We start from the raw sequence: 17,830 nt of genomic DNA, 5'->3' as shown, positions 1-17,830 counted from the left end.
AAAGATTTTACAATATTTTTAATGATATACCAAATGCATATTATTGAATTCATGTAAGATTCAATTCTCTATCCTTTGAGCATGTGACATCCACAATATACTAGTTAGTTTTAGGGTATGAGATTTGAGGGAGGTTTAGTTTTGGAGTATTTACTTGCTTTTTTCAGACAAATTTGAGCATTTTTATATAAGAGTAAAGACTCATCGAATAAAGAAAAGTTGAAAATACATAAGAGGAGGCAGAAGGAGATGGCATCCAGACCCTGACCTTAGGTATTTTCTGTCAGAAAACAATTATATTAATTATGTTGATTATATTAACTAATTAACAGACAGAAGGCTATTTATCTTCATATACTTCATCGTAAATTAAGATTACAGTGAATCTGTAATGTCGTGATACATAATTATCAAAGGCAGACTCTAAATCTGTGGTGTTATATAATGAGAGAAATGGAATTGGCACTTATTAAAAATTAAAAATGGAATTGCCCCATATTCTGCCCTTTCACTTTCCATATAGTAAGTTTTAAGATTCTCCTTGGGCCTGCCTCTTTTTTCTTTGGTTTCTTCATTAACAGAATTTTAGTATTTATTCTTAAAACTGTAGGTCCTTCTAAAGGCCGATGAATGAAATATTCTCCTTTTCTTGCATCTGCACAAGAGCAGATTACATTCTGCATCATAACCTCTATTTGCAGATATTATTAAGAAAGATGATTTGAAGACACCCAGACTTTAGAGATTGGTGCCATGTCCTGCAAAAGTAACCTTTGACCTCCAAAAGTTCTAAAAGTCTGATTTATTATACTTAATCATGTGTTGCTTTGGTAATACTTAAACTGGCATTCTTTTTTTAATAAAATATATATTTTTTAAAACCAAAATGAAATCATTGGTAACTTCCCTCTTCTCTCATACCTAAGAAGGTAATAAAACTGTTTCTATTTTTTTTTCAGACTCTTAGCTGTAGCACTCTGTTTTCAAGTACGATTGTACAAAAGAGTCAAATAAATTCAACAAATTTTTGGAAAGGACTTATTTTTTACACAATTATGCTTTCATATTTTATGGAAAATTGTAAACTTTTGAAGTACCTTTTTGGAGTCCTTAAGGAGCAGAGTTTAAAAACAAGTTGTTAAATAAAAATAAAAACAAATTGTTGTAACCTATTTCTAAATGTTATGTGTTAGCCTAATTTTAGTATTTTAGTATTTAGTAATATTGCTCTCCACAGTATTGTTGGAAACGGACGTTTTGAAATGCAGTTTCTCCTCTATGAAGCACTCCCTCTTCTGTGCTATTCTCTGCTCACCATCATGTACTCGCCACAAGTCTTATAACATTTGTTCATCCATCCTCCTTTATAAACTGTGAAAAATTTCTTATAAACTGTGGATGATTCTCTCCCTAGCACAATGACGGAAAACAACCATCATTTATTGAGAGCCATTTGGAAAGAAGCCAAATACTTCTGACTGGTCCTAACTGATAAGTTTAAGTAGTAAGTCTAGCAATAAATGATTTGAAAAGAAAAAAATATCATCCTATCACATGTCTACACCTCATATAATTTTTTTAATTATTAGAATTTAGTATCACATAGTTGCACTAAAGCACTGAACTCCTTGTCCTTGAGTACAGTGGAGGGCCTGCATAGTTTTTCTGTAAGAATTATATACACACACTCTTATAGGATGTTCCGAAATCTGCCTACTTCTGTTTGCCTGTAACAGAGATGGGCATTCTTCATCTGTAGTTTAACAATATAAAGTATGAATTCTATTGAAGTACTATGCTGGAGATAATATTCACTAGTAGCTAATAGCCCAGATTCTGAAGCCAGACTTCCTGGATTCAAACTTGGGACAGTTTATTTAACCTCTTCTGTGCTTTGGTTTCACTGTCTTTAAAATGGAGATAATTGACCTATCACATGAGGTTGTTGTAAGGATTAAATGAGTAAATGCAGCAAAGACTTGAGTCTCTGGCACATAGTAAACATGAAAAAAATATTAGCTGTTCTCTCTCAGTGATTCCCTCTATATTTTAAATTATATTTGTTTATTTGTATACTTAAGTTTGCCTGTACTTTTGTCTGCTCGATTAATAAGTCGATCTACTCCTGGTGTTAATGCATTTTTCTCCTACAGTCTAACTAGATGTTTTTGTTTCTGCAAAACACCTTAAAAACATTTGTAAGATGAGTAGGAAGTTAGTATCAAATGACATCTTTTTCTGGCCACACAGTTAATCTGTGACTTATAAGAGATGTCTGTTATACGATATCTATTATACATAAGGTACATAAGTATGTGCAGGATCTGAGATTACACAAAAACATAAAAAATATAATTTCTGCTTCTTGAAACCTATACCTATTCAATTGAATATTATTTCAAAGCAGTTTTTAAGCAGGGAATTGATAAATAAAAATGATCTTCTAAGAAAATAGCATGATAATATAGACAAGAATGAAGGGGAAAGACCTCAGTCTTAATTAGGAAGTAGCTGTAATAATTAGGACATGAGATAATAATAAGTGGAATTGAGATGGTTATCTAGAAATGGAGCTGAAGTTATGTATTCAAGGTATACTTCAATGGAAAAAGTGATAGAACTTTATATTTAATTCATCACAGGGGTTAATATTTATGCTACCAAGAGTAAATGAGCTTTTATTCATTGTTTTTGATATTTGAAGGTGGTGAGTTTTTAATTCTCTTGATTTTTACATTATACCTAAATTGCAACCAGAATTGTGAGATGTGATAGTCTAGCTGTGCATTATTTAAATGTAAAACTGTCTCGTAATATTTTGTTTAAACTATAATGCAAATCTGCAGGGCATAAATGAGATCAAGTCAAACCCAACTCAGCATTAAGTTTTCTTTGCATAGGTGTTGAATTCTCACCATTATTAGCAGGTGTTGCAATAAAATGTGCACCGTAATGATGAGCCAGTAAAATTAAAATGCATTTTGTAGCGCAATGGAAACTCGAAAGACGCATGGTACACTTTTAAAATGAGGATTTTTAATACTATAAATTTAAAACTTCTTTCTCATAGTATTGTATTCATAATAGTCTTCTACTGCTGTGTGTTGAAGGATTTCTCAACAGCAAATCTCAAATACTTTATAATGTATAAATTTGAAGTGTTCACAAAAATATTACTACATTTTTATCACATCCAGATCTTGTGCCATATACACAGAAGGAATTTAAAAATATTTTGTGATTCAATTTTGTTTTGCAGTGATCGGCATGTTGGTAAAATTTATTCTAAATCCTCTTCCTTTCTGGATTATGTCAGAAAATCTTTAAAGAAGCTTGGATTAGATGAGTCCAAGGTCAGTATGTGATTACCCATTGTTTTCATAAAACCAGGAGAATTTCTGTGGGGTAATGAATTGAAATAATACAAAATTATTTGCTTTCTACTTTTGTTTGTGAAAAACACTCTAAATTATATTGAAATCAAACCTCCATTATTTTTATTTCAGTTGACCTTTCCTGTCAGTGTGGATAGGTTGCTGTTGTACACCTCCAGAGAGATTCCCTCTTTAACTAATTCAGGGTAAAACCTGAATAAACCTATGCCAATTCAAAGTAAAGCAAGAGAAAGAGTTTTAATTTTGAGCTGCTTTTGGATAAAGATTATATAACTAATTAAAATTTAAAACTTTAAATTCAAAGAGCCTTTGAATGAGAGAATCATAGAAATTTGTAACACTGAGAAAAATAAATCTTAACTTGACTAAAATGAGTTATTAAGTAAAATATTAATTTGAGCTTGGATCACTATAGTATATTGATTGATTATAAATTGAAATAAAGAATAAAATATGGTTAAAGAAATGAAATGTATTTCTTGAAAGAGAAAAGTTACACAGATATGGTAATTTATTTCAAAGCTAAAAGGCAATATTTATTGTACCAATTATCCATTTACTCCCCAGTTGCTTTATTAGTTAAAGCAAATAAACTGGTACTAATCATTTCCCTCCCCCTGTAAAATCACTATTAAAAAAAGCATTTCTAACTGATAGGATTTAAGAAAAATTAAGGTAACATACATAAAAGGCTGAACACAATGTTTGTACATAGTAAATACTAACTAAATACTAACTAAAGAGTACTAGTTTGTATTATTCTGACCTTTTTGTATATGTACTACTTGTAATAGCACCATTGATATGACTCTTATAAATATTTTTTATTTAGTTACCAAAATAAAGATCCTTCTAATTTTGAATAAATTAACAAGAATAGACACTGTTATCATAGTTATTTTATTTCTAGGTTTTTTAAAATATTTTTTTAATCAAAAATAGTCTTCCTTCTAGTTAGTCTTAATTAGTGCCTATTTTTATTTCATGTCTCAATTTTATGTCTTGAATTTAATATCAAGAACACAAAATTTTGCATTATTTTTACTAATAACGATCTAAGTTTTTACTTAAACTAGAAATATATTATCCTTTGCCAAAAAACAAACAATAGAAATCCAGAAGGAATTTAACTTATCCTTTCTGATACCTTTCTCGTCCCAGGTTTGTCTTTAATAATAATCATAGTAAATATTCCTTAATATGCTTATTTTATTACCACTAAGAATATTTATAATAACTAATGTTCCCTAAGCACTTACTATGTGAATAGTTTTGCTAAGGACATCATGACATTATCTCATTTATCCTTTACAAAACACTTAAGTAGATATTATTATATTGCCTGATGTAATGATCTAGAAAGAGAGACTTGGGAAAAGGCAAGTCATTTTCCCAAAGTAAAGAGCTAGCAAGTGGTAGATCTTGGAACTTGGACATATATTCAGCTAACATCAACACACAATGCAGTATACAAATGATGTATTATTGAATTGTACACTTGAAACCTATATAATTTTATTAACCAATGTTGCCCAATAAATTTAATTCAAAATAATAATAATAAAAAAAACACCTCAACTGTTCACCACCACTATCCTGAGAAGTGAAATTAGAAACAAAAGAAAAAAAATTAAGAAGACTAATGTAGATAAGTATCATTATGTAAATTGTCTTAAACGATTATCTTTATTAATTAATAAAAGTAATAATAGTGCCCTACTGATTTTTTCATAATACTATTTAAGCTCGTGAAAAACAAATGTGTCGAATAAAATTAGTTAGAAAAAGAACAAGACACTTAAGCCGGAAGACACTGGGGAAGGAAGGTACAGAACAGTGTAAGGCATTTAAAAAGATATACTGGTGAGAGGAAGCAAATAGATGACTCTATGTAATTTGGGAGTTGTTTTTCATTTCTTTGTTTTAGGGATTGTCATGCTTGTTTGTTTTATCGTTAACCCAAAGGAATTAAGAGTTGTGTTCTTCAGGTCAGGGGTTGGAAATAGGATGTTATTAAAAACCAAACATATTTCCAATTCGATACAAAATCCTATTATTTTTCTCCCACATCATGAAGTATCAGGGCTAAAATGAAAGTTTTAACCCTGAAGGCAGTAAAAAGGGATTTGTGTATAGTTTTATTTTTAAGATAAAACTAATTTTCACCCGAGATTCTGGCTACTAAAAAGTATCAAAACCATTTATATTTAAAATATTAAATATACAAAAGTATTTAGAAGATCTCTAAGTTATTAGCAAACTATATATAATTGAAAGTGTGGCGATTTGTTGATGTGTTTCTGATATTTTAAGGTAAATCTCTTTATATATAAAACTATGTAAGTAAACAGAGTGCCTAGAAAATCTACTAACATTTTTTGTATACATTTTTAGTCACAAGAAATCATATTAAACATATGGAAGTAAACAGAACATTCACAGACAAATTATCACTCCAAGGGAGACCAGAGCTGCATGTGCTAGGTATATAAGTAGCACATGCACAATTTAAAAGGCGAATCCATAAGTCCTGTAGTCAGTTGTGAAAGACAGCATTGGATATTTTCTCTTAGAGCAGGATTTCTGAAACTGAGAGGTGCTTACATTTGGATAATTCTTTGTTGTTGGGGGAACTGTCCTGTGCATTCATTGTAGGATGTTTAGCAACATTCCTGGCCTCTACCCACTAGATGTCAGCAGTAGCACCCTAGCGATTACAATCCAAAAATTTTAAAGAAAAAAAAAACTCCAGACATTGCTGAAAATGCCCTGAGTGATAGAATCACCCCAGTTGAGATCTGCTGTTTGAGTACTTGTCATCTGGGTAATTCCATATACAGTCATCTGACATTTCCATTATAAACTCCATATTTAAATTTTTTTTTTGCTGTGTTACACCAAAAAGCATGGAGAGGGGAAGAAACAGTGATTCTGTTTTCACATTTTTGAAGACTTTTTATTCAAAATGATCCCCTCCTTGATCTTTAATTTTGTATAGCTCTAACCACTTAAGGATTATATTGTGTTAGTCCTGTATAAAATATAGGTCTATTTAAGAAGAGTGTTTAGATTTTACAGCAAAGTTAAGTTCAACTCTATACCACTGAAAAAAAATTATTATGGTGGAAGATAACTACCTTATATCAGCAACTATACAGTTCATATTAGAGGGATTTCTTAGAATGAAATGTTACAGTAAAATTCTTGTAAAGTTTAATTACTTCTTTGTAAAACATTTTAATAGAGCTTTAAAGATGTCTAAAACAACAAAATCCTACTGATTAGCTTTACCTATACCTAAAAAATTAGGTTTTCTCAAACTTTGTCTCCTGTCCCAAAATTTTGATATCTCACCAAATTTCATAAAACATCTAAAATCATCTTTAAAATTTTATATTTTCTTCATGGTCCACAGCATTGTATCTCCTTTAGTATTACCTTTCTGTCTTTCTGTCTCTTTCCCCATACATATTCTGCACACACACAAATGCATGAGCGCATGCACGCGCTTGCGCGCACACACACACGCGCACACACACAGGATTTTGAAAGTGTCAGAACTAGTATTGTTTGCTAGACAAAGAATGAGCTGGAGTATTTGTCCATAAGAAGAGAGAAATAATAGGAGCTTATGATTTAGAGCTTGTGTGTATATGTTAAACGCATATGATGAATGCTCAAATGAAGAAGAAATTTCAGATATTGAGAAGTGAAATAAAGACAGTAAAACTGGTGAATTGATTGGGGGCAGGGTTTTATACTGTCGAATGGACAAAATTGAAAACCACTAAACTAGAACCCTAATGGAAGTAGATAGAGAATAATTCATAAAAATAACTTTAGTTATTTTTTCAAAACCGGCCAGCAAAAGCAAAACTTTAATTATTTAGCTATTCATCAACAAGCATTTACTTTGAAGACCCTCATCTGCTAAGAACAGTGGAAACTCTGGAGCTTCAAAGATGATTAATATATATAACCCATGGAAAAAGAAAACGAGTAATTATAGTGTGAATTTAAAATAACAAACAGTTTATATAAAAAGTATGGTGGAAACATAGGGAGAAGGAGTGACTGAATCTGCCTGTGAAGATTTCACAAATAACATTGGTGCCTTAGCACGGCCTTGAAGGATGCCCAGGGGTTTGTTAAGCAAACAGGTGGGAAGGTAGGGAGCAAGGAATACATTTCAGGTGTGTGGAGAGGAAGTAGCTTGTGGAAAACCACAAAGATGTAAGAAACGTGTTTCTGGACTCAGCATTGCTGGAGCATAAAGCAAGTGGAAGTAGAGGAGGCAGTGGTGAGAGATGAGGGTAAAGGAGAGGACACATGGAGGACCAAGTCAATGATCTTTGGACGTTAAATCAGAGTTTGATTGGGACTAATCATAATCACCAGGTGGGTTAAATCTAGGTGGGAAGGCACGAATCATTCCACAATATGGCCAATGACAAATGTAAGGAGCTCATAAACTTTTCTGTGTGGCAATATATCCATAAATGATCTAGACTGAATGAGTTCCTCTGACTCTAAAGAAACAGCGAATTCCTAATACAAATTAAATATATAGAAAACCTCTCATCTTTGATGATATGAGAAAAACAATGCCTTATTCCTATAAATAAGTTCCTACTGCTTTTTGCAACCACCAAGTAATTGATTCATAGGAGAATTACTAATGGATGTTAAAAACCTTTAGGTAAGAGATTTTTGGAGGACAGGATGTTTACACAAACTACCTCCCACACATTATTAATTTCAAAAGTAGATAAGCCTGGTAGACACCCTATACCAAGTGATCAAAGTTAGCATCACCATTAATGGAACAAAATGACATCTGCTTTTGTCTTATTTTTTAAATTAATTTATTGGGATGACATTGATTAATAAAATTATGTAGGTTTCAAGTGTATAGTTCAATAATACATCATATGTATATTGCACTGTGTGTTCACCACCCGAAGTTAAATTTCCTTTTATTGCCAAATATTTGACCCCCTTTATCTTTATCTACCTCCCTTCCTCCTCCCTTTCCCTCTAGTAACCACTAAACTATTGTCTGTTTCTATGAGTTTTTGTTCATTTGTCTTGTTCATTTGTTGCTTTCAGTTTTATATCCCACATATGAGCGAAATCATATGGTTCTCAGCTTTTTCTGTCTGACTTATTTTGCTTGGCATGATAATCTAAAGGTCTATTCATATTGTTGCAAGTGGCAATATTTCATCTTTTTTATGGCTGAGTAATATTCCATTGTACATATATACCATATCTTCATTATCCAGCCATCTATCTAAGGTTATTTCAGTTGTTTTACATATCTTGGCCACCACTGCAATGAACATCACAGTGCATATATCTTTACAGATAAGTCTATTATCAACAAGACAAGTAATAACAAGTATTGGAAAGATTGTGGGGGAAAAGGAACCCTCATACACTACTGATGGGAATGCAAATTCGTACAGCCACTATGGAAAACAGTATGGAGGGTCTTCAAAAATCAAGAAGCACCACGTGACCCAGCAGTCCATCTATTGGGATCTATCTACTCCAAAAATTTGAAAACATTTATCCATAAAAATATATGCCTCTGTCTTGCACAGCATATTTTTAAAAGAATTCAATCCAGGATGTGGCATTGTATTCAGTCATCATGTTTCTAGTCACATTTAATGTAGAACAGTGTTCCTCAACTCTTTCATCTTTCATGACATTGACATATTTTGAAAAGGCCGGTTGTCTAATAGTTTCCTCATGGGTAGATTAAAGTTATGTGCTTTGGGGAAGAACATTACATAAGGGATATTTGTGCCTTTCCCAGTGCATCTAGTTGTTCAAGCCCCATCTCTATATCAAATCACATAATTGAAGAAGTATATTCCCCTGTTTACACTCCTGTATCTACAGTAGTTCATCCATGTAGGGTTGCATTATAAGAATTATGATAAATAGTGTGCCTTTATCAAGATTTTAAGAAGGAAGAAATGTGACTTATTTGATTGCAAGGAATGAGCATTTACTCAGATTTTTTTTTTTTCAATAATTGAGGGGAGGTTATTCCAGGAATAGATATACTTATAAGAAAGGCTGGAATCTTTCACTTTCACAAGAATTCAGAAAGGTGTATACAGCCTGGTCTAATTAGGATGTAGTTTGTTAATGGGAACAGGATCAAAAACAGATATAGTGATTGAGTTATTGTTACTTTCTGAGCAATAATACATATTGCCTAAACCTTCACCATTATGGTGATTCAGCTCCTAAACTACCAACTATTTCAGTCTTTGTCCTGGATCATTTTTCTCTCTAGACTTTCACTTATTGATAGTTGTTTATTCAGAACTATGCTTTTCACCTTCAACAAACTTTGTATATCACTAATAGTCCCCTTACCCTCACCCACAGAAAAAGATCTAGTTGAGTAATTTGATCTCTTTCATAACTGTTTGGATTGACTTTGTTCCACACCATTTCATCAGCAGGGCCACCACATAGTGTTATTCACTTTTGCTCTGCACAAAGGCATCTAGCTGAGGGCACAAATAGAGCTAAAATTCCATCCCACGTTCCATTTGCGATAGTTGCTTTGACCTAGGGCTGCATCCACTCGAAGGTGGGGGAGTCTTTTTTATAATTCTCACAAAGACACCATATCAGCTTGTACCAGCAAACCCTGCCATAAGTCACAAATACTCTAAATCCAGTAAGGTGAGAAAGGTAGAAGAGAGAAAGCATGTACCTGCAGGAAGACTTGTGCATAAGTTGCAGCCTGATGCAGACCCTTTCCCCAAGCAGTGATTGGGCAGAAACAAATTAAAATGGAGCTGAGGGTTTGAGACATTCTGAGTCCTAATTTAGTCAGTATGAGGATATTTCTGAATATTCAGTAAAGACAATATTAAGAAGCTTTTTTATGTTATCTGGGTTCCGTTATCATAGTCAACAAATTTCTGTTTAATTTTTCATGATAGGATGATTCTAGAGAACATTCAGCTTATTTCTTTTTTACCTTAGCTGTCAAGAGGCTTAAAGCTCAATTTATGCTTGATTTCAGCAACTGTACTTAGCTAGGTTATTTGGGTATCATGTTCTTCTCCCTTGAGTTATATACCCTTGAGAATTTATCTTTTCTTTAATAGCCCTACTATTGATATTTTATGCTTCATGTTATAAACCACCTCAAATTCTTCTTGAAAATAAGCATATTATTAAAAATAAAGTTCCCTTTAACTTATGACTGTATAGATCTGGAGCAATTAAGTTTGGGGAAAAAACAAGAATTAACAGACTTCTTTGAAATCATGATCAAAAACAATATGTCAAAGTTATATGCAAAGACCAAGCCTAATAACATTTTAATGCCAAATTCACAGAAGATAAAAGGATATTTTTATTAAACAATAGAACATTCTTATGTAATACAAGTTTAATTCTATATAAGAATAGCCACATTGCCTATAAAAATTATATTTATTCTCCCAGCTAACCAAAGAAAAGCATTAAGTATAGAAATGTCTCCCTGGCAACCAGTAGCTCTAGGGAATAATAGAAGATATAACCATTGAAAGGATAGGAAAACCCATTACACTTTTTACTTATTTTTTATTTAAGGAAGAAAAGTAAGAGCTGCTTAATTATTTTATTAATACTGTTAATATAGGAAAAAATTTTAAAGTCACATTATTTTAGATTATTAGAATTATTGTATAGAATCTTCAAATGACTTATTTAATTCAAATGAACAAATATGTAATTATTTGTTCATTGATTATCAGTAATCAATTTTAGAATGAGTATGAGCTGAAATTTATATTTGTAGATTATACTGTTCAAATAGTAGTAAGTTTTATTTCCATTAGCTAGTAATTGAACAGGTATACATTAGAAAACATGGGAAGAACTTTATGTATTACATTTCCTTTCTTTTTAAGAAAACCTCTTATTTCCCATAAATTTCAAGCTTAGGATGATTAGTTACATACATATCCTTTATAAAACTATGAAACATACTGAGTTACCTTTGCATTGTGTGCTCCAGAAGATTCTCAGTGACTTTCTTTTGAGTAATCACGTGGATAACTTCCTTTGTCAACCTAAGACTATCAGGCCCATTTCAGCCTCATTGTCACTGGCTTTGCCTTTCCTAGCTCCCTAGGCAAGGCCAGCTAATGGAACTTAACTCCTACCTTAGTTCTCAAGCCAATCATAACCTACCCAAGGGTATATCAGCATCTTCAGTCCCCCCATGTAGTGGTGAGAATTAGGTTAATTACTGACTCATCTTCTGATCATGTAGGCTGGGGAGGATATCTGAACAACTGTGTATCTCTCATCTAGTCATCTAACCCATTCCCTGTTAAGTTGAAGTTTGGTCACCTTTGCTTATCTGGACCCCGTTATATGGATCTATAAAAAGACAATTTTAATAACTACATGGAGGAGAAAAGACAAATGTTACATGGAAAATAATTCCAAATAATTTATTTAGATACTTTACCCTCAAGGAGATGGAGCATAACTCCCTACTCTTTAAGTATAGGCTGCACAAAGTGCCTTTCTTCTAAAGCATACAGTATGGAAAGGGGAAAAAAGAGGAACTTTTCAGTGAAGAAACCTGACAAACATTATCTCAATGAGGTAATCAAGGTCAACATCAACAGTGATAAGTCGTATTGATAATATGTACCTTTGATGTTAGGAACATGGCACTTCTACGGACTTCCTCTCAAAAACCCATAGCCCCAGTCTAATTATGAGGAAAACGTCCAATAAGTCACAGTGAAGGAACGTTTTGCAAAATGCCTGACCAGCGCTCCTGATGTTAGGATTAAATGAGATAATGTCTTTATTTTAAAGTTTTCATATAATCTCTGTAATCTAATCAGACAGTTGAGCATTTCATTGAAATAGTTGATTAAAGCATGAAATCATATCTTAAACACAGATTTTTTTTTTTTACTTAAAAACATTAATATTCTTTCATTCACCAAGCCTTTGGTGTAAGAACAAGGCTGATTTGCTTTTTGAACACAGGTTTGCATATAGTTTAACTACTTGAAGTTCTACCTTCATTTTTTTGCATCAAACATATCTATAATGCAGAGTCTACAACATCCAGCTTTGTTTCACTTAAAGTGAAGCAACAGACTTCCCTTTTTTTTTTTTTTAATAGGAGAGTTAAGGTGATGTTCTCACCTTTTCTTTTCAGAATCACACAAAAGCAACAAATAGAATGAGAAACAGAAACACAAACTCCTTTGACAAAATCAGAAAGCATCTTAAATCTCAAACCATGTGTATTGTGAAGTACAACGAAGGTAAACAAGAAAGCAGAAAGATGCCAAGAAACACGCCTAGGGTTATAGATTACCAACAAAACCAACAGAATACAGTTCTTTGAAGTGGCATATCCTGGGGGGCAAAATCATCAGTTCCTAGTTCATATGGTGCCTCCCAGTTTGGCATAAATGGGAAACAGAGAATATTGGAAAACCCAAAGTATCATATTGAAAAACCATGTTTGTAGGAATCAGTATGTTGGTGAGGCAGGATTGAAAAAAAGATTGTCCTGAGTTTTCCCATAACTACTGATCTCAGATGGCAGAAGAGAAGTAAAGACTAAAGGCTGTAATTTAAACACACACAATTTTGTGAGATGAGACATTTTGCTGGCTCGAAGTGTAGGCCTGGATCCAGTCCAATATACTCTACTGCGGAAATTTGATCCAGGGGGTGGGTACTCACTTGATCCAAAGATGGGCAAAGGTTTAAAGAGGATGGAGAAGGGGCACAATCTGGGTTTTGTACCAAGGATAAGTCTTCTCTGATGGCTACATTAGAAATTGAATTAGTCATAGCCTTACTTTTTTACTTGCACTTTTGTACTAATTTTTAAATTAAAAAAAAAATGCAGTAATAGAAAGAATAAGGGCTTTGGAAAAAATAATAAATTTATTTAGAGATTTGCAAAGAAATCTAGATAAAAATCCTTTCAGATTTTTTTACTCTTTTTATCCAGTCTTTCGTTTGTTTTCACCACATGCAATTTGACATCAGTTTCTTCTGTTGACTTTCCTTTATCAAGCCTTTCACAAAGGCATCCAACTTACAGAAATAACTTCTTTTTGCATTCATATTTCATTGATTATATAATATTTATATCATTACAATAACTGGCATACTATAAAAAGTTGAGAAACAAATACAATTGATTCAGTAAGCATAAACCTCCACTGGTGGGAACAGAAACACGTAGGTAGTCTAAAAAGTGGCTAACCACAGGGTTCACTGTACTATGGATACAGTATGTTTCAGAGAAAAAGCATTAATGTTTGTTGATGGATTTATTAATGTTAAATTACCTTAAATATGAATACATGTCATAATTGTTTTCCTGTTGTCTTTGAATTATTCTAAGATATATCATTTGGGATCTATTGTTTTAAATCTTAATTTTATTCAAAATGTTTATTGAGCTCCTACTATGTACTCCTAGCATAGAAACAAGTAAAAGTAAATATTTTATCATGACTTGTTGAAATTAACAGGATTAACAGGATGTTATTGCTGGTTTTATTTGTGATATGCTGAATAACCTATATTGGTGCAGAAGATTGAAGTTAAAAGAATTTAGAGGTATATTGACTTGCTTCATGAACATCCTTAGAGCACTTCAGATGCCTAGCTTGTTTTAAATTTTTGTTATGTTTATTTTACTTTAGGGAATTTTTTATAAAAAATTTTAACTATTGTTAAACTTATTGTTATTTGTTGTTTTATCTTGAAGCTACCAGAAAAAATTATAATGGACTACTACGAGAAGTATAAGCCTAGAATGAATGAGCTGGAAGCTTTTAATATGGTAAATCTTAGAATCAAACATATTAAATTGGGTATATTGCTTAGACTTGAATAGGATCCTATTAAATTTTATTATGGGGCCAACCGATCTATGTTGTTTTTCTCTTACTAGAGGAAAACCGTTTGGGATCATTTCCTATTTCAGAACTATATTAGGTGTCAGTAATGTAATAAAGAGAACACATGGTAGATTTCTCTTAAAGTGTATTATAAATGCACAGAAAGAAGTTACAGAGTTCTTTGAACACATATTGGTCTCAATTCTGTTATTTCACAAGCATTCCTTTTAATGAATTTCATTCTTAGTACCCCTTTAAAAGGTTTCTATCACATACATATAATGGCTTTTGGATTCTACCTCAAAGTCACTTAAAGGACATTCTTTTCCTATTATTACTAAAGAAAAACTTTTGATCTCTGCAGTATTCATTTTCTGAAGATGTACAATGGGTATTGAAGATTTGGCCTTACACGAACTTCTATAGATATATTTTCTTAAACATAGTCCTTAAGCTAGTCTTTTATTTTTTTCTTTTAAGCACCACCATTCCTAACTTATTCTTCCTTTTAGTTGAAAGTTGTTCTGGCTCCTTGTATAGAGACATTGATACTTCTGGATCGACTTTGCTACCTGAAAGAGCAGGTAAATTATGTTATTTTTAAATGCATAACAAATAGCTTTATTAAATCCAGTAGTATGGATCTACTTATATCTAGGATAAGTTTCTTTCATGTAAAACTTAAGATAACTTAAGATTAAGACATAATTTTTCTCATATTTTTAAAATTTAAATATTTGTTTCATCTTTATTCAAACATAAACATGTGTATAACATGTATTAAGCAATGCTGCCATAATAAAGCTTATATTTCTTCAATTGTATGGTAATTACTATATAGTAGGAGTGAACACAAACCATCATAAATGATGTATTATATAGCTAAAATTAAAGGCAAAACTTAAAAGATATCATATATATGTTACATTTTGTAGGAATTTGCCTTATTTCACTTTTAAATTTTTGACATATGCAGTCTGAGGTTAGAGACTTCTTTCTGATCTATGAAGACTGCTTCTGTTCTATCTGTGTTGAATGACTAAAAAATATTGTCCTTTTGGTTATCTTCAGGGAAAATGGTATTTTTTTTTTTGTAGATTTTACTTTGCTGTGATCAAAATAAAGTTTTGTGAATTGTTTAAATTAAACTCATTTATAGATTCAGGCTTATGTTTCCACTATATTTTAACAATTTTGTTGTATCATATAGGAAGTCTTCACATTCTCCTTTTAAACAGGCTACTTGGAACAAATGGATTTTAATAAATGTTTGCTTTTGTTCTAATTTGTATTTTTATGGAGAAAGTCAATTCTTAAATATTTAGAAAATGACGTATTTTCCTAAGCTGCTAACTCAAAAAGCACTGCAAAGCTTTAGTTCCAAAGTTGGTAGGTGACAGAATCAGTTATATTTTACTAGGTACTTATCATTTCCCTTTTCAAAACAATTTTTATTGTCCTAAGTAAAATAAGTAGTCAAAACAGTGTGCGCAAAGATTAATAGAGTGGTAATGAGGTAATAGAAATCATATAAATGTTGGTTTGTTAATATTTTAAATATCTTACTATAAAACTAATACATATTTAGTTTAGAAAATTTTAAACAAAGAATATAAAAAAAATTAAAAGTAACAATAATCTCATCTTTCAGCACTATTAAAGTTTTAGTATGTTTTCTAGTATGTCTCTCATGTATATATACATGTATATGTATTGCATATATATGTATGTGCACATATTTTATACTTTATTTAAATTGGAATCAAATTGTAAATGCAGTTAGTATCTAATTTTTTTCATTTATTTTATATGGATTTTTTTTTTATCATTAAACCTCAGAGGCTAAATAATGTTTCATTACATAATAATTTAAATAATACCCAGTTGTTATTGGCAAATTGGTTTTTCACAATGACAGCAAAGAGGAACCTTGTTGTTCACTCTCTATGTACATTTTTAATTATTTTCTCAGCATAAATTCCTAAAGGTGAAATTGTAAATATTAATTTTATTCAACAAAGAATAGTTTTATATAGTTTGTTTTTTACATAGTTTTTATCATCAACAAATGGTTTTATTTCTAAATCACTTATCAATTTACAGGAAGATATTGCATGGTCTGCTCTTGTGAAGTTGTTTGATCCTGTGAAATCTCCCAGATGTTATGCTGTTATTGCTCTGAAGAAGCAGCAATGATTTCAGTTGAAGCAAGGCATTAGATGTGTCTGTGGAAACTATTGCTAATTTTTTTTTTTTTTGCAACACTTATGTCATGTAATATTTTTTAAATGTTGCTTTATATTTTAAATAAAGAATACAAATAATATCTAACAACAGAATGTGGTTTTCTTTCACTGTCAAAGCATATATTAATAAAATAAGAACTCATGAAAATATTATAAAAAAGATTGACCTGCATTCCTGATTTAGTGCCTCAGTAGGACATTGTATTCTGAGCCTTGTTTTCCCATTCAGTATTTGAGGCCTTTAATATTTGCTACATTTCACATTTTTATTTTATTGACTTTAAAACAGATGAAAGGTATAGGTGTATGTATAGTAAAATTAGTACTGAAGATCATTGCATTTTCCTATACATTTTGGAAGGATTTTCCATATTATCAGAAGGTTAAGAATCCATATTTAAAGGAAAGAAATACCCAGGAACCAGACCGACATAAGTGCCTAATATAAAGCATATTTTACACTGCGTTTTAATCTAAGTTACATAAGGAGATATTCTGTGCCCTTAAAGGAATATGCATCTTATAAGTGAGAAATTCATTTTAAGGATTCCTGAGGTTGTTTATGCTAAAATAAGAAATGGGTTGGCACTTAACAAAATTACCTTGTGCTTTGTAAAAAACCACCAAGTAAAGCAAGAATAGATGAAAGGCGGCCATCCCTGTGCCCGTGCAGTACAGGTGCCTTTCACCGGCAGATAACGGGAGGTTTCTGATACACTCAGAATAGATGGACAGCTGGGAAAAGCATCTTTGATGCTCAGCCAGAGACTCTCCTAAACAGAAAAATTCTCCTAATAATAAGAATAAGTAACTGCTTTCTTAAATTTTGGAGTCTATCCACAGATGAGAAGGATATTTTGGTCAAATTAGCCATTTTTTAAGCTTTTCATTCTAGAAATTTTCCAACACATCTAGAAATGGAGAACAGAGTATAATAAATCCCATGTACTCATCACAGGCTTTAACAATTATCAACATTTTACCAATATTATTTCATCTGTACACACAAGTATGTACACGAACACATTTGCCACCTCCCCCACCAGAGAATTTTAAAGCAAATCTCAGGTAGTTTATTATTTTATATAGTATATATTTATAAGTTAAGGACTTTTTCCATATTAACATCTGTTACTTGTCCTCATTCATATTTCCACAATTAGCGCAAAAAGTCTTTTATATCAGTTCAATTCAGAACAAAAATAGGGTTCACATATTTGCATTTGGTTCATATGTCTCTTTAGATTGTTTATTTTATTTCCTCATA

General features: G+C 31.6%; 1 protein-coding gene across 2 annotated transcripts in view; it reads left to right on the top strand.

The window, feature by feature from the left end:
- The window catches only part of METTL25 (methyltransferase like 25), an 87,070-nt gene extending 70,417 nt beyond the window's left edge, over nt 1–16,653 (top strand). The window contains exons 9-12 of one of the 2 annotated variants that reach the window (XM_016143565.2): nt 3,260–3,353; nt 14,185–14,259; nt 14,830–14,901; nt 16,421–16,653. In XM_016143565.2, coding sequence (XP_015999051.2) covers nt 3,260–3,353; nt 14,185–14,259; nt 14,830–14,901; nt 16,421–16,513 — 334 coding nt within the window. In that variant the 3' untranslated portion in view covers nt 16,514–16,653. The remainder of the gene's footprint in view (nt 1–3,259; nt 3,354–14,184; nt 14,260–14,829; nt 14,902–16,420) is intronic. The other variant, XM_036236382.1, reaches the window with a different exon arrangement.
- Nucleotides 16,654–17,830: the final 1,177 nt, after the last annotated feature.

Source organism: Rousettus aegyptiacus, unplaced genomic scaffold (genome assembly GCF_014176215.1).
Source record: "Rousettus aegyptiacus isolate mRouAeg1 unplaced genomic scaffold, mRouAeg1.p scaffold_m13_p_2, whole genome shotgun sequence".
Classification (NCBI taxonomy): domain Eukaryota; kingdom Metazoa; phylum Chordata; class Mammalia; order Chiroptera; family Pteropodidae; genus Rousettus; species Rousettus aegyptiacus.
The sequence above is the reverse complement of the archived record's forward strand: the minus strand, read 5'-3'. Positions and strand labels throughout refer to the sequence as shown.